Source organism: Trachypithecus francoisi, unplaced genomic scaffold (genome assembly GCF_009764315.1).
Source record: "Trachypithecus francoisi isolate TF-2019V2 unplaced genomic scaffold, Tfra_2.0 Lachesis_group8, whole genome shotgun sequence".
Taxonomy (NCBI): domain Eukaryota; kingdom Metazoa; phylum Chordata; class Mammalia; order Primates; family Cercopithecidae; genus Trachypithecus; species Trachypithecus francoisi.
Window position 1 is genome coordinate 92,810,078 of NW_022681473.1, and position 18,050 is coordinate 92,828,127.

Here is an 18,050-nt window from a genome sequence, read left to right on the forward strand (position 1 = left end):
TTTTTTTGGCATGATGAGGTGGATTGGATGAATTGTTCCTGTCTGTGCACGTTGATGCTGTGATAATGCTATGCTTGTGGTAATGTCTGAATTATACTCCTCAGGGTTAAGCTCCATGTATAAGACCAGGTCCTCTGTGTCTCTGAGATCATTGATTTCAAATATTTTGTTCTTCTGCTAGGTTATGTGTTACACTCTATGTTCTAGTTTTTGTCTCACAAAATAGGTTATATAAGGGAAGATGTGCATGATAAATTAAGTGGAAAACATGTTTGCCGTGTTTACCACTGCTATTACAATATGAGCCATGTTTATAAACATAAGTGATATCTAGTCATAGCATCCCAGTCATATCATCAGGGCTGAGATGAAGCCAGTGGTGGGTTACCAAAAACTCGGTAATCAAGATAATAATTTAATGCAGAATTTAAAAAAATAAAATCAATGCCAAAAAATCCATGATAAACAAAGTTTCAAAATTTTAAAAACAGGATGCATTTCCTGCCTTGGTTGCCTGACACTAATCCTGGCCCTGAATCATAGAAAAGTGTTATGAAAGATACAGTCTAAGGGACTAACAGTGGTTAAACCTTAATAATGGAGTTAAGATGATATATTTTTAAAAACAGGGTTTTTACTTTTTTTTTTTTTTTTACTATGAACCTGCGTAATTTTTATAACCAACAGTTTGTTTCTTTAAAATATGCACAAGATGTTATTCTGAGAGCACAAAAGGTTTATGGCTAGTCACACAGGCAGGATTGAAACAGTACCTTTTAATGAAGTAAAAATAAAATTAGAAACTATTCCTTCTTAAAAACAAAAATTCATCACTGCAGTGATATAAACAAAATCTCTCCGTAGTTGGTGCTTCCATAAGATGTGATTCTTGTACTGGTAAAACACCTGTCTCATTGCACTGTAAACCATCACTTTCTACCAATTTCTTATCACTCTAACCTGCTTGGTTGCAACCTCCTTCCAATCAGGCACTGTTTTGCCTTCACAGATACAAACCCTGTGTTTGACTCAGTTCTAGGATCAGAGTAGATGCTCAGTTAATGTTTGAGCTCTTTTTCTTTAGGCAAAATATGAAAGTATGTTTCCTTGAAGAATTATCAGATATCCTGAAGTACTGAGAGTTCAGAACTCTGGGCACTTTCTTGCTAAAGTTACTGACAAGGTTTTGGCATACTTTTCACAGTCACAATATTCTATCAGGCACTTAGGTGTGTGCTTAGAATTGCTTTCTTGTGATACCCTAACACTTGCATACTGTTGGCTCAGCACTTAATGTTGGCACTGGGACAAAGAATTCAGAATTTACCAGAATTGTCCCTCCAAGCTTCCCCACTGCGTCATTGTTAAAATTATAGAATATTGAGATCAATTATCAGGTGATCCTCTCTCCACTTCTCTTCCAGTATCTGACGGATAAAAGTACAGGAGGCCAGGGGTTCCATTCCTGCAGGCTAGCAGCTTACGGCTCCCTCCCAAGCCCTCATTCAGTGCATTTTCTTAGTGTCTTTCCTGAAACTTGAGTTTAAACTCAATTTAAGTACGCTCCAGGACAGGGTGAAACTTAAGGTGCATTTCGTCAACATTTTTCTTTTTTGGCGAAGTCACTGTCAGGTTCCAGGGTCAGGTCTGGGGCCACCACTACACCAAATGCACTGAACACACTGACATGCTCAGTGTCAGGTTCCAGCCCATGCTGAGGTCTGAGGGGAATGGGTGGGTGGCAGATAGCTGAAAGAATCATCAGGGAGGGGGTATAGGCATAGGCAGATGAATATGGTTTTATTCAGCAGCTCTCTCTTCAGCAGCTTTCTCACACTGTCCACCCTGTTTCAGCTGCTAGAGCCGGCTGCTCCCACACACAGCTGCGCGGCTGGCCCACCCTTCAGGGTCAGCAGCTTAACTCTTTCTCTCTCTGGGCACAAGCCGGTTCCTGGCTCCCCTCCACCCACCCGCAAGATGGATAGCTTTGGCTGGCTCTCTGTTTCTCTGGGTGAGAAGACTCCTGTACAGTGTCAACAGGGCAATTATATCTTTTACAGACAACAGTGGCTTAGAGCTAAGTGATGGCCTTCCCATGTTATGGCTACACGGCTGTGATAACAAGTGGAGATATACACCTGCACCCTAAACTCACCGAGTCACACAGGATGTTTACCTCGGCCTATACCTGCTTGGCTGCAGCACAGCCATGTTCCTTACAGTCACACAAATAGACGTGTGAGAACTTTTAAAGCTGTCTGAAAAATCCTAGGTTCTAGTCCAGGCTGTGTCACTAACATGCTTGGGCAATTCTAATTTCTTGTGGTTTCAGCTTTCTCATCTATAGAGTGGTTTCTGCCCTACTGGCTACACGAGTGTGAGGATCCGATGAGGTCCTCAATGTGAATGCTTTTAAATGTGTCAGAATACTTTAAAATGACCTTTTACTCATTAAGTCCATATCTGGAAACCTATCCTGAAAAAATAATTGTTTAAATTAGCTTGATGTACAAAGATGCTTATAGAAGCTTTATTCATATGGAAGGAATCTATTTGTCAAATAAAGGAAATGGTCAAATAAATTATAACTTATATTCTGGACTATTTCTGAGTGTTTAAAGTGATGTTATGAAAAATAGTATAAAATCAAAATTTTCTTATTACATAATGGAAAAGTAAAAACCACATTTTGAAGACAATAACAATTTTAAAAAGTCTTTATCATAGAAAATAAAATAGTAGTAAAAACGCCTGAATTAACAGTGTGTATTTTCATTTTCTTTAGTTATGAGTTCATAATAATGGGGTAATTTAAATTTTTGTTATTTTTAAACATATTTTAAAAAATAGGTTTTAAATGTCATATTGATACTATTTTTTTTTTTTTTAAACAAACAAACCTAGAATAAAATCCTGGATTATGAGAATAGGTAAGCATTTTGTCATCTCATCATTTGCAAAGCACTTATGCAAATTAGCAAATCAGAATTTAAAGGACACAAGTGACATTAAATAAATCAAGAAGCTGTTTATCTTCTCAAGTGCAGTAGATTTTTTGGCGGGAGGGAGAGGTGTATGGTGTTTGGAAACATGGCCTCTTTGGTGTTTCCAGGAACCATTTGTTCTTTCTTAGCGAGTGACCTAACAGATCACTTAGCAAGAAGAGAGCATCTCTAAGCATTCTCTCTGCTTAGCGTGACCCAGGCCACCAGGCACCAGAGGACCCGCTGGTCTCGCCTGTCCTTGGGACCCTCTTCCCTGACCTCTCAGCTCTAGTCACATGGGCCTGATGATCGCATTTCAAGCAGCTGCTGTTTCCTCTGCCTGGATTGCCCCATCTCCAGGTCTTCATGTGGCTGGTTCTTTCATGCCGCTCAGGTTCATCTGAAAGGTCATTTCCTCTGAGCAGCCTTCCTGGATTACTTCATTTAAAAATACTCCCTCCCCAGACCACTTCCCCAGTCAGTAACTCTCTGTCATCCTGATTAACTGCTTTCCAATCTCAACCGATCACTTTGTGAAATAATCTTATGCACTCATTGGCTGACTTGTTTATCTTCTTGGAGCACCTTCCCACCAGCTCCCTCGTCCTCCTGGAAGCAGCATAAGAACAGGGGCTTCATTTGTTTGATTGCCTCATGTTTCTCCAGCACATACCGCACTGGAAGCATTCAATACATGAACTTTTGCTGCCTATTTTACTGCTTTTGTTTGTGATTTTATGAGGCTGATGAGGTTGTTATATAACGTTTCTATAAATTATAAGGTAGGATGTTATTAAATAATTCTTTCTTGTCACTGTGATCCTCATTAGAGGTTCGGCCAGATCATTCCAGACTCCTACGGAGTGATGAGTGTCCCTGCCCAGAGCTGAGGGCCAGGGCCATTGCAGGCGGAAGGTGCTGTGTGCCAGGTGAGGAGATGTGGACGTTTCCCTGCTCCTTGGTCTAAGATCTTTCTGAGAGTATGTCATAAGGGAGACAGAGAAGGGCTGATTTATTTTGGAGAGGAAGAAGTAAGGAATCACTAAATGTCCCCAACATTCCCAGGCCATGCCATTGTTTCTAAAGATGCCCAGCTGACTCCTGACCAGCTAGAACAGCAAGAATGGCTCCACCCAAGAGTGTCTAGCCCAGGGATCCCCAGCTCCAGGGCTGCACGCAGGAACCAGTCTGTGGCCTGTTAGGAAGCCGGCCCCACAGCAGGAGGTGAGTGGCGGGCCAGCATTACTGCCTGAGCTCTGCCTCCTATCAGATCAGCACAGGCATTAGACTCGCATAGGAGCAGGAACCCTATTGTGAAATGTGCATGTGAGGGATCTAGGTTGCACGCTCCTTTTGAGAATCTTAAGCCTGATGATCTGAGGTGGAACAGTTTCATCCCCAAAACATCACCCCCCAGCCTCCTGCTTCCCATGTCCATGTAAAACTGCCTTCCATGAAACTGGTCCCTGGCTGATCTAGCCTTATTCCTTCATAGACTAGTCAGGGGTGGCTATTTTTTTCTGCAAAGGACAATAATTAATATTCTTTGCTTCTACGCTAACCTCTGCCATTGTGGCACAAAAGCAATCGTAGACAATCTGTAAACTAAGGGGCAGGGCCAACTGTAGTTTCCCTGAACTGTGGATTAGAAGGAGGGTCTCCCAATACCTCAGATCCATTCTGGCCTCAGCATGGCTCTCCTTCACGAGGTCACAAAACCTCTTTAGTTTCAGAATCACAGTGGCATGAGGCAGGGTAGGGAAAATTACATTTGGGAAGAAGGCACCTAAAACTAGGTGGCATGGACAAAATACAATTGAATAAAGATCCCGGTATCCTGAGTTACTTTGAAATTAGTTCATCTGAAAGTGAGCTAAAGTCAAAGGAAGTTCAATTCAACATGGCTGTGCTGGGCATCAGCTGTGCTGTTCATCTGTGGAGCTGATATTTAAGTGTTTAATGACTGGTACGGCTGGGGAACTGACCAGTTAATAAGGATGAGTGGCAGAAACAATTGGTAGGGACATGCCATTGCACATGGGTGCAAATCAGCTCTATGATGCAGACAGCCAAGCGGTACACAGGTGCAGCCTGGCAGGCAAGAAAGCAGCCCTGAGGCAGAGCTGGTGATCACAGGTGTGCTATAATGCTGGCAGACTCTTGAATAGGCCTGTGTGCAAAAACATTTCCTCTACATATCTTTCACTAATGTTGGAAATTCCATCCTTAGACATCCATTTCTCTAGGTTAAGGATGCCACCCTTCTTTTAAAAACAAAAAACGCTTGGAAGCATATATATAATATATATATATTGAATCATTTTGAATCAAGTAGTCTTTGCAAAAAATTCTAATATGAATAATTTCTATCAGACCCTTTCCAGCAGTCATATAGGAGAGATGTTAAAAGAGGAAAATACACAAAGTTTAAGTACATAAACTTTGTACTTTGTACTTACTACATAAACTTTGTTATGTACTTTGTACAGAAACTTTTACTTCGTTGGGGAATATGCTTTAGGGAGAAAAGGCCCTCAAATGAGAAGTGGGTTGGCACCCAGGAAGAACTTAGTCCACTTTAAATTTTGATCAGGGTTACCTTGAATATAAGAGCCTTTTAAAAAGTGTAAACACAGGAAATCTCTTCGCTGTGACTGCTAAAGCTTAGCACTAAATTCACAACCTGCCTCTAGCGTGCGGATTATGCCTCGGTTTTTATTTTTCTGCTTCTGTTTTCCATCCTACATCATTCCTGGGAAGTACTTGTTTGGTCCTTTTATATTGTATGGTTTTCACAAGCCACCTGGAATTTTTTATGAGGCAAGATAGCTAGGTAGATATATATTCATGTATTTATTCAGTCATGCAACATGGTACACCTAATATGCACCAGACACCAATCTAGATGGACAGAAGGTAGCATCGATCATACTTCAATGGACTCACATAAAATGATTTTAAAAGAACAATATAATTTTTTTCTTATTTTCTCACTATGCCCTTTTAGGTTTTCTAGGGCAAAGGAACGAGAAGGAATTGGGCAAAAATTCACAAACCTGTGCGAGGCGGTAGTTGTTCTTCCAGGTCCTGGGGGAGGCTGCAACTAGGGAGGGGGCTGCAGTGGAAAACTTCAAAGCCATGATGAGGAGGACAGCAAGGCCAGATGCAGGGAGCACCTTCATCCCCTCACAGTAGCTTGGTAATTATATCAGTCTGGGGGATGGCAGACAGTGCACGTTTGCACTTCGACCTTGAGCTCCTTTTATAGAGTCAAACAGGTCTGGACTCTCTGAGCAAGGATGATTCATGTCTCAAACAGTAATTATACAGCTCATTTCTCTCCCTGATGATGGGGTAACACAACTGTACACAGGAATCAGGGAAAGCTTCATTTTTTTTGTTGTTGTTGTTATTTGCCAAGTGGCAAAAGAAGAACAGTCACTTTTAATGAAGTTTGTCAGCTAGTTACACAAATTGAAGTAAACTTGATTGATTTGAACCCAACTCAGCTGAAACATTTGATTAGTCTTAATTTGGGGGCCTTTTTCCATTCTGATTACAAAAAAGATAGATGATTACAGTATAATTGAATTTGTCCTCCAAGTAATCCCAAACTCCCCATGCATTCAACCCAATCGCCTCTATCTTCTGCATTCACTTCAAAATTTTTCAGTAGCAACTGCTGTTCATAATGATGGCTCTGAGACACATAAGATCCTGAATCATCAAGGCAAGATAACATTATACTGTGCTGATGTAGGGTGGAAAGCAAACCGATAACTGTTAGAAAGCCTTTGAATAAATTAAGACAAGAGTTATGTCTTAGTTAACCAAAACATTAACTAGAAGTCCCCAATCTATGCACACTCTGGTTAATTGGAGTCATATTGTTTTTTTCTGGTCTGATTAAGATGGATTTTGATCCAGAGATGATATGGTGAAATGGTGTCATATGGTGGGAAAAGCACTTAGAGTCAGACAAAGCAAAATTAAATTTTTAAAAAGATATTTCCTAGCTGTGTGATGTTAGGCATGTCATTTAATCTCTGCGAACATCAGCTTTTTAAAAATCTACAAAAGACTGACAATACTACTACTATGTATAAACTTTTCAATGTTATGGAGTAACACATATAGCATGACATCTGCTAGCACCACTTGGCATCCCTTAGATGTGGATTCAAATCCTAATTTTGATTTTAGACTAGATTCAAAGTTATTCCTATAGTGAATGTAGTGAATTCCTACAGTCTTTCTCACTCTGTTGCGTTTTGATATACTTTCTTGCATGGAAGAGAAAGTGATGGAGTTATAGCCAATGTATGGTATCTAGTGTACAACCTCAGGTACTCAACAGGAGTTTGTCACACATTGATATGGTTCGGCTCTGTGTCCCTAACCAAATCTCATCTCTAAATGTAGTCCCCATGTGAGGAGGGAGGTGATTGGATAATGAGGGTGGTTCCCCATGCTGTTCTCATGATAAGTGAGTTCTCACAACATATGATGGTTTTATAGGTGAAAGTTCTTTCTTTGCCTTCTGTGTCCTGCTGCCTTGTGAAGAAGGTGCCTGCTTCCCCTTTGCCTTCCGCCACAATTGTAAGCTTCCTGAGACCTCCCCAGCCATGTGGAACTGTGAGTCAACAAAGCCTCTTTCCTTGATAAATTACCCAGTCTCAGGTATTTCTTTATAGCAGTGTGAGAATGGACTAATACACACATGCAAACAGAATTTCTGACATGTACTGTGAGATACACAAAACATGTGTTTCAGAAGAAGAAAAAAGAAAACCACAGATTAGATTAATCCAACTAACTAAATTGTAAGCTCTTTGAAGATTGTATTCTAAAAAATGTCAATCAAGTTTGTTAAAAAAAGAATGAATCAATGTACAAACATATACTAATTGTCGCTTTTTGGTTTCAAGAATGGAATAGATATTGCAATAAGTTTTCAAAATTTGCGTTTATATGTTCTCCTGTCTTCTAGAGCCCTATCTTCAGCAGCTGCCAAAATTGAAGAACAAAGAGAATCCTTGAAAATTCCCTTCAACTGGTCATCCTCTTCCCTTTTTTTCTCCTTTAAACACTGTTCCAATTCATTATGAGGGCCCCAATGCAAAAACAGACATGGAAGTGAACATTGGAGTGAAAGGAATGATAGTAAGAAATTCTGGGGCCAATAGAAAATATTCTCACCTCTAGGACTCTATAGAGTAATCTAAGTTCCATTTTTGGAAGCACATGGAAGTTTAATAACTGCCTATAGGGTGTGATCTAGATACTTCTAGAAGGTTCCAGTATCCACTTTTCTAACACATAAATGCAATCAATCCCGATATTCCTAAGTGCAACATTTTAATTATCAAGTGCAAAACTTTTAAAAAGGAATAGAAATTTATGTTCTTATAAGTCATTTATATATTAATGTGACTAAATTTCACCTCAGAGTCAGCCCTAGGCAATATCTTTGACTTTTCCAGAGAGAGGATAACAAAGTAAATGTCTGGTAGTTCCTCACTATGATTTTCCTTTCCTGATTTTTCTTTCTTCACAGAGGAGCAAAGGTCTGCTTTTTTTCTATCATTCTTGTATCTAAATTAAAACCCAAATCACTGAAGTCTAAAAAATCATATCAAAGCAAGTCAATGACTAAAAGAAAATGAAATGAGAGATCCTATCAGAGAAATATGAAAGGGAAAATACCACTGATTAAATAACAGGGGAAAAATAAATCATTACACCATTAAATGTATATGTTGACATACTATATGTTGTTATGTGCTTATTGTCTTTCACCAGTAGAATGTAAGTCCCATAAGGGTAAGAACTCTATATATTCTGTTCACAGCAGCATCTCTAGTGCAGAGAACAGTACCTAGCATAAAATAAACAGTTGTTGAACAAACAAATGTATGAATGAGTGATTAATTGAATGATTAAAGATAGAAAGAAGAAAAACAAGAACGTCCTTAGAGGGATAAATTTTAAATCAACCCATATAATGAATCAAATAAAGGTGTATAGCATCACTCTAAGAAACTAGAACATTTATTAAACTCACATTCTATGCCAGACACGTAGCCAAGTACCTTATGTACGTTTTTCACACAACTTTATGATGCGCTGTTTTTCAAGTGAAGAAATGGGCTCATGGAGGATAAATGATTCGTTAATTTCACATAGATATTAAGGTGGTGGCTCCAAGATTTTCACCCAGTTCTGTTAGACATCGAAGCCTGTATTCTTTACAGGAAGTATACATTGGTGCCTTTGTGGAGCAGTGCCTTGGGAACATGGTATTTCAAGTTGGCTGTCGGGGAGATCCCTAGGCTTATTTTAGCTGCCCGGCAGCTCTCTGGCACTTCCGTGTGTCTGGTCTGAGCAGAAGTTGGGCCAGCTAGACTGTGCAAACTCCCTGGCTGGTGATGATGTTTCTTATTGCAAATGACTCCTTTGTTACTCTGGTTTCTGTTTTTCCGTCTTTAGTGAATTTAACTTTCATAAATGATTAAATTTCTGGATTTCCAAAGAATTCAGTTACAACCTGGTAAATTTTTCAGAATAAGAGATGCTTCTCATTGAGGCAGGATTCTGAGTGATCAGTCACCAGTTACCTTTTATTCTATATCCAGCCTTACCATGGCCCTCCTTTCAAATGACTCCAGTAAATATATGCCACTTTGAATGGCTGACTCTAAAAAATGTGTATCTATATAACTTGTATATCACATCATATTCTATTTTGTAATTTTTTTTAAGTTTAGAAATTTATTATTAGAATACAGAATAACATGAACCATATTCTGAATTTCTACAGCACACATTTTCTAGAATCAGATGGAATAAAAGTAGAGGAAAGAAACAAGTGTATTTAAAACCAAAGACTACCCCTAGAATCTCATATAAAAAATGAGTGAATGATCTTACCTTATTTGTGAGAATGAGAAGCTCAGAGAGGACCTTGGCAAGCTTATATCCAGAAGCCAACTGGTTTATTTTCACCAAGAACAGAAAAAGAAAGAGAAAAGGGAAGAGAAGGGAAGAAAATAAAAAAAAAAAAACATTTACTTTGTACTGTAGGTAATTTTGGTTAGAGAGGAAGAAGCAAACAGCCTTCTGATTTGGCAATCATTAGCATTAAAATGAGCTATTAAAGGTGGTGAGGTTGCCTTCAGCAGTCTTTGAGTACAGGGTAGAGCATCATGCTTTTAGAAAAGATTGGGTTCAGTGGGGTTCTGCCTGTCTGCTCAGGCTTGGGCTATGTGCACAGAACTTAGATTAGATTGCTCTGCCAAATTTTATTCATATATATATACACACACAAACATATATAATTTATGAATACTTATTGATATAATTTTTATATATACAATAAGTAAAATATCTTCATATTTTCAATAAATATTTATTAAATATCAATTATTTGTTAGGCACCAGGAATACAGAGATATCAGACACTGTTTTAACACTCTGGGAGTTCAAAACTTACTGCTGCAATAAAATTGAACTTGGAGTAAAATCTTAGATAAAGATCGACTGAATCTTAGTGACAAAAAATATGTCTTTACATTACAAATTGGTAGAATCCTTCTAAAGAGCTATAAAGGATTTAGCAATGTGTAAAATATTAAAAGGACAATTTTAACCAAAAAGGCAAATAAAAATTACACAACATTTGATTCTATATCTGCTAAAGAGAAGTATATAGGGAAAAAAAAAAAAAAAAAAGGGAAACCTGGGGTAGAGAAAACAGTAGTGTGAGGGTGTTAGGGCCTTACACCTATAATTCTTATACAATTTCCTTTAATGCTACCATGCATTTTTTCAAAACAGTAAGTGAAATTGTGAAAGACTGTGTCAATGTACCCTTTATATTTTTATTTGAGTAAACAGAAGACATATATAATGAACCCAGTGGCATATTTAACTCATTCATTTGTTCGGTTGTGAGTCTTCTTTCTATTTACTCAGTCTAGAACTCTTGTATTTATTCTATATGCTGGCACTAGGCTTAGTCCCGGAGGTACAAAAGGCAAATAATACCTGTCCTTAACCAGAGTCTTAGAATCTCCAGGGAGAGGCTCAGATATAAACTCAAAATATCTTACAGTGTAATTAGTAACAAAAGAAAGATACTTAAAGGTCCAAATGAGGGCAGAAGAGGGAAAGCCATCTCTGCCTGAGCAGTTGAGAATGAGAGTAAAATGGAAGAAAGTAGGGGCCAGGGTGGACTTTCCATGGGGACGAGGCTTTAGTTGAGGGCTGATTGCCAATGGAGTTAGAACTCACCTGCAAGAAGGGTGAGGTGAGAAGGAAGGAGAGTGACAGGTAGTGGGGAGGGGGAAATTTCAAGCAGAGGAGGCAATGAGGAGATGTTAAAGAAGAGGTTAAAGAAAAGCATCTGTTCTTAAGAAACTGAAGATATTTCTACGTACAAGGCAGTTTGGGGGCAGCCAACAGGAGGTGGGCGGAAAAGAAAGGCAGAGACCGGTCTGTTGGAGGACGCCTCTCACCCACAGTTCCAAGTACTGACACAGAAAAACAGAGGCCAGGAGTCATTTGCTGGGTGAACCTTGGTCAAAGGGAAAGCCAGAGAGCAATTTCCAGCTCAAGCTGCAGATCCAAAGGGCAGGACTGACATGAGGCTCCAGGGTGCAGAGCTGGAATATGGTTGGCAAAACAGAGAAGGCAGTAGATGGGCAGAATGGCATGGAACAAATCCGGAGCAGCCACAGTGCAGCAAAGGCTTGGAGGGCTTGTGGGGTTTTATTTAAAGGGCCTGGAGAGGAGTGTGCTGGGTAACGTCACAGGCGTCTTGTGTGCCAGGCTAAGGCATCTAGACATTAATGGTTTGTGATGGGAAACCACTGGAGAGTTTCTTCCCCAGCAATGACATGATGAGGTTTGCATTTACAGAAAGATTGCTCTGAAAAGAGCATGCGGGATGGATCGGAGGGGAGTGAGGATGGAGGCTGCCGGGGGCACCAAGGGGAGGGTAATAGGAGGTCCAGTCAGAGGGCTTACTGTTACGTTTATCTTAGATCATGAACTGTGAGAGACGAGCTGTCAGTATAAATAGCATTTTGTTTATTCTTGTAAAATCTCTGGCCTGTATTGCAATGATCACCAATGTGAGCTTTTGAGATTGGATAGTAAATGTGTTTACAGCTGCCTGTGTAGAGGGCGGAATGTCAAAAGTCCCATTAGAGCACATTCCACTTGCCCATTTTAGTGAGTCAATTTGCTAAATTATAGACTTATTTCAGCATACAAATCAGCAATTCTGGAAACTGATAGTTTGCCTGGCAGCTTCTTTTGAACATCTCCATTTTTTCCTAGAGTGTTGTCTACAGGTAAAATCAATTTAACTATCTTGAAAGATCTACCATATCCTCAGTGCTATCATCTGAATGTTTGTGTCCTCCCCCAAATTCATATGTTGAAATTCTCGCTACCAAGGTGATAGCACTAGTAGGTGGGGCCTCTGGGGTGTGATTAGGCTATGAGGTTGCAGCCCTCATGATTGGAGTAAGTGTCCTTATTAAAGAGGCTCCAGGGAGCTGCCTTGCCCCCTCCAGCAAGCAAGGACACAGCAAAAAGGCACCATCTATGTATCAGGGAAAGCTCCCTTGATCTTGGGTGTTGCAGACTCCAGAACTGTGAGAAATAAATTTTTGTTGTTTATAGGCCACCTACTTTATGGTATTTTGTTATAGTGACCCAAATAAACTAAGACAAACCTGCAGCATATTGTGGTGCCAGGTAGTAGAATGACGAAGCAATGTTTAAAGGACACTATCCAGTTATTTGGAGCCCCCTCTGGCCTAATCTAAGATACTTTGAGCATCAAAATCTGTAATGATAGTAATGGGTTGTGGTCCATTGAATGAAATAACTCATGAGTCTGTACTGATATAAACAAGAAATAATGGGGAGAAGAGAAAGTGCTTCCTCATGGTAAAAAGGTAACTAATAAATACATGTAGAAAGAGTGAAGGCTTTAGAAAATACGCATTTGGTCAGCAGGGAAGTGCAAACCAAAACCACAATGAGATATCATCTTACCCCAGTAAAAATGGCTGTTATCAGAAAGACAAAAAATAACAGATGCTCGTGAGGATGCAGAGAAATAGACAAGCCAATACACTGTTGGTGGGAATGTAATTTGGTATGGCCACTATGGAAAACAGTATGAATGTTTCTCAAAAAACTAAAAATAGATCTGCCATATGATCCAGCAATCCCACTGCTGGGTAAATATCCAAAAGAAAGGAAACTCATATGTTAAAGGGGTGTCTTCATGTCCATGTGTATTGTGACTATTCACAATAGGTAAGATATGGAATCAACCAACATGTCCATCAATAGTTGAATGGATGAAGAAATGTGGCATGTATACACTATGGAATACTATTCGAGTATAGAAAAGAATGAAATCCTGTCATTTGCCACAACGTGGATGGCACTGGAGGTCATTACCTTAAGTGAAATGAACCAGGCACAGAAAGGCAAATATTATCTGTTCTCACTCCATAAGTCGGAGCTAAAAAAGGTTAATCTCACAGAGGCAGAGATATATGCTCTGGAGGACATTATGCTAAGTGATATAAAGCAGTCACAGAACAAATACTGCATGATTCCACTTATTAATACATGAAATACTTAAAATAGTTAAACTCGGCCAGGCATGGTGGCTCACGCCTGTAATCACAGCACTGTGGGAGGCCAAGGCGGGAGGGTCACTTGAGGTCAGGAGTTTGAGACTGGCCTCGCCAACATGATGAAACCCTGTCTCTACTAAAAATGCAAAAAAGTTAGCCGGGCGTGGTGGCGCGCACCTATAGTTCCAGCCACTTGGGGGGCTGAGGCAGGAGAATTGCTGAAAGCCGGGAGGCGGAGCTTGCAGTGAGCCGAGATCATGCCACTGCACTCCAGCCTGAGCGACAGAGCGAGACTCCATCTCAAATAATAATAATAATAATAATAATAATAAACTAATAAATAAATAAAATGGTTAAACTCGTAGAAACAGAACAGAATGGTGGTTGCCAAGGGTTGGGTTGGGGTGGGGGAGACTAGAGAGTTGCCGTTTAATGAGAATATAAAGATCACATATGTGCTGATGAAACCTTAATTTTTATTGTCAGCTCAGATTTTTGTTTTAAGATATATTCAAGGGTTTCCTGCAATCTCCACTTGAATCTCTCCCCACAGGGACTGTGAAGTGGCCACCTACTGTACTGTCTGCTTAGAGTAGCCACACTGGTCCAATGGGAAGCTATCCTTTCAAACATGTAATTTGAATGAAACTTCTTATTGGCTCTGTCTCTCTGAAAGAGAGGGAAATGCTCCAGGTAAGAAAGGCCCCTGACCTGTGCTGGGCCAATCATAGTTCCTCATTTTCCTGGCCACCTTGCATTGGTCCAAGAATGGGCCAATCAGTGACCCAACTGGATTCATTAGCCTGGTTTCCTAGTATTACTGAATTTGGGATTAGAGATTAGGCTCTTTCTGGGGATGGAGAAGCAAGGTGCTTGAATCATTTGTGGTCGTGTTCCCTGCTCAGTGGAATGCCAGGTGGCAGTAGAAGAGAATGAAGCAGAGATGAGAGAAAGAAAGAGAAAGGGAGACTGAAAGAGTTTCATCCTCAGTGAAGCTCAGTAAGCATTCATTTTCTGCAGTGATGTGAGCCTCCCAGTAAATTTCCCCTTGACCTGAACGAATTCTAGTGGGATTTCTGTCACTTGCATTTCACCTTCAAATTGAGGTCAGTCCAGAATAAAACTTGCCATCTTTTGCAACATGCCTTTTCTGCCCGTTCCCCCACCATCTTCCCCGCTTATTTCTCCTCTTACGTTCTCCATTTTAGCAATGCCACTAGCCTTAGCTGATGTGTACTGGTAGAACTGTCATGGTTGCTCATGGGCTTTTGCTGTGTCAGTACCAATGCCATGCTGGTTGAAAAATACTTTGACTATTACCCCTGCCAACGTCTATCCAGAAACCAGGAATTTATTCTTGATTCCAGCTTCCCTCTACCTCTATGTATTTTTCCTCAACTTTTGAAATATGAAATACTTTACATAATTGATGTTTACTACTTTATTTTTAAATTTTGCATTTTGAAATGCTTTCAGGCTTACAAAAAAGTTGCAAAAATTGGCCGGGCGCAGTGGCTCACGTTTGTAATCCTAGCACTTTGAGAGGCCGAGGCAGGCAGATCACCAGGTAAAGAGATTGAGACCATCCTAGCCAACATAGTGAAACTCCATCTCTACTAAAAATACAAAAATAGCCGGGTGTGGTGGCACACCTGCAGTCCCACCACTCGGGAGGCTGAGGCAGGAGAATTGTTTGAACCTGAGAGGCGGAGGTTGCAGTGGGTCAAGATCATGCCACTGCACTCCAGCCTGGCGACAGAGCAAGGCTACGTTTCAAAAAAAAAGAAAAAGTTACAAAAATAATACAAAGAATTAACCTATACTCTTCACCCAGATTCTTCAAATGTTAATATTTTACATAATCTCAGTCTCATTGTCAAAATCAGGAAACCAGCTTTGACACAATACTATTATCTAAAGCAATGGTTCTCAAAGTGTGGTCCAGGAACCCCTGGGAGTTCTCAAAAACCTTTCAGGGAAACTACCAGGTCAAAACTTTGCTCCTAATAATGCTACATATGATTTTCCTTCTTCACTTTCATTTCCTCATGGGTTTTCCTGAGGCTATATGACATGTGAATGGATTGAGTGCACAGGCAGAGAAACAAATTTCCTTCCAGAAAGCCAGACATTCAATGGGTTTTGAGAAGTGTAAAACAGTGCCACTCTTCACAACAATTGTTCTTTTTGGAAAATATAGTTATTTTTTACAAAATAGTTACATTAATAATATATTATTATTTTCAAATGAACTGTTAAATATTAATTGTCAATTTTAATTTACAATATGCTTAATGTGACAACTATAGCCAGCCATAAACAAGAGCCTTTGGGGTTCTTAATATATTTTAGAAAGGCAAAAGGATCACAGGACCAAAATGGTGAGAACTGCTGATCTAATTCATGGACCCAATTGTCTTTCTTCTTCTTCTTCTTCTTTTTTTTTTTGAGACGGAGTCTCGCTCTGTCGCCCGGTCTGGAGTGCAGTGGCCGGATCTCAGCTCACTGCAAGCTCCACCTCCCGGGTTTACGCCATTCTCCTGCCTCAGCCTCCCGAGTAGCTGGGACTACAGGTGCCCGCCACCTCGCCCGGCTAGTTTTTTTGTATTTTTTAGTAGAGACGGGGTTTCACCGTGTTAGCCAGGATGGTCTCGATCTCCTGACCTCGTGATGCGCCCGTCTCGGCCTCCCAAAGTGCTGGGACCCAATTGTCTTTCTAATTTTTTTTTTTTTTCCAATTTGTCTGTTTATTCCCACAAGGCAGCCAGGGGTGGGGGCGCCGAGCCAAGCCCAGCGGGCCACGGGACCTTCCTCCGGCGGGGTGCACGCTGGATTTTCGGGTCTGCCTCACCAGGAGCTGGTTTGCAGGCAGGCCGTCATGGGTGCCGGTGGAAGGCTCCGAGGGCGTGGGCAGGGGGCTCGGGTCGGGCCACACACTTGTGGAGCTAGAAATAGTGGGGCAGGTCCTTCTCTATCACCAGGGGTTCCTCCATGGGTCCGTACCGCTTCACCACGCAGCCGTTCTTGTCAATGAGGAACTTGGTGAAGTTCCACTTGATGGCATTTCCCAGGATGCCCTTGCCCTTGGGCTGGATCTTCATCCACTTCCACAGCGGGTGGGCGTCGTCCCCGTTCACGCAGATCTTGCTGAACATGTCAAATTTGACGTTGTAGCCCGCGGCGAACTCCTTGATTTCTTCGTTACTCCCTGGCTCCTGCTTCCCGAACTGGTTACATGGGAAGGCCAGGATCCGCAAACCGCACTCAGCGTATCGGGCGTGCAGGTCGACGAGCTGAGTGTAGTTCACTTCGGTCTTGCCTCACTGGGAGGCCACGTTGGTGACGATGCACACGAACCCCCGGTACTTGTCCAGGTTAACTATGTGCCCGTCGATGTCCTTAGCGGAAAACTCGTGCATGGAGCGCGCACAGCGCCAGTCGTCCCGGGACGCGCACATGGTACCGGCGAGGCCGGGCGCGGCCACAGCCCCACAGAGCAGCGCCGGCTTCAGCAGGCGGCCTTTTTTTTCTTATCTGGGATCCAATCCAGGATTTTACATTGGATTTAGTCATCATGCCCCTTTATTTTCCTTTAGTTTGAAACATTTCCTCTTTCTTTATCATTCTTTATTTATCTGTCTTGATACTTGATATCTACTCTTGATATCTTGATACTTTCAAAAAGTACTGACAAATCCAAAAAATAAATAAAAAGTATTGGCCAGGCCAGGCGCGGTGGCACACGCCTGTAATCCCAGCACTTTGGGAAGCTGAGGCGGGTGGATCACCTGAGGTCAGGCCCAGCCTGGCCAACATGGCAAAACCTGGTCTCTACTAAAAATACAAAAATTAGCCGGGCGTGGTGGTATGCACCTGTAATCCCAGCCACTCAGAAGGCTGAGGCAGGAGAATCGCTTGAACCCGGGAGGCAGAGGTTGCAGTGAGCCGAGATCACATCACTGCACTCCAGCCTGGGCAGCAGAGCAAGACTCCATCTCAAAAAAATAAAAAAGTATTGGCCAGTTATTTTAAAGGAGGGCCCTCGAGCTGGAATTTTTTATGCCTCCTCATGGTTAAATTCAGATCATACATTTTTTATAAGAATACCACAGAACCTGTGCTGTATCCCCTTGGTACATCACATCAGGAGACAAATGATATCAATTTCTTTCATTACTGGTGATGTTAAATTATAACTTGGTCCCCGTGATGTCGGTCAGATTTTTTCACCTGTTGTTTTCACCTTGTGAGAAGACACTATGAGACTTACAGAGCTATTCTGTATGTCATTCATGATACTCCTGTCCACTGATAGTAGCATCTGCTGTTGGTTCTTGCCTGAAACAATTTTTACAGAGGTGATTTTCTATTTCCTTTGTTCCTTCTGTATTGTTTTGTTGGA

At 41.1% G+C, this 18,050-nt stretch overlaps 1 protein-coding gene and 1 pseudogene across 2 annotated transcripts in view; both read right to left on the reverse strand.

Annotated features, from left to right (window-relative positions):
- MMP20 (matrix metallopeptidase 20) overlaps window positions 1-6,475 on the reverse strand; it is a 48,540-nt gene extending 42,065 nt beyond the window's left edge. The window contains exon 1 of the mRNA XM_033204752.1: window positions 6,041-6,475. Coding sequence (XP_033060643.1) covers window positions 6,041-6,166 — 126 coding nt within the window. The 5' untranslated portion in view covers window positions 6,167-6,475. The remainder of the gene's footprint in view (window positions 1-6,040) is intronic.
- Window positions 6,476-16,368: 9,893 nt separating this feature from the next.
- Window positions 16,369-17,163, reverse strand: LOC117080139 (annotated as a pseudogene). The gene has a single exon (XR_004435733.1). The product of XR_004435733.1 is annotated as a phospholipid hydroperoxide glutathione peroxidase-like (transcript).
- Window positions 17,164-18,050: the final 887 nt, after the last annotated feature.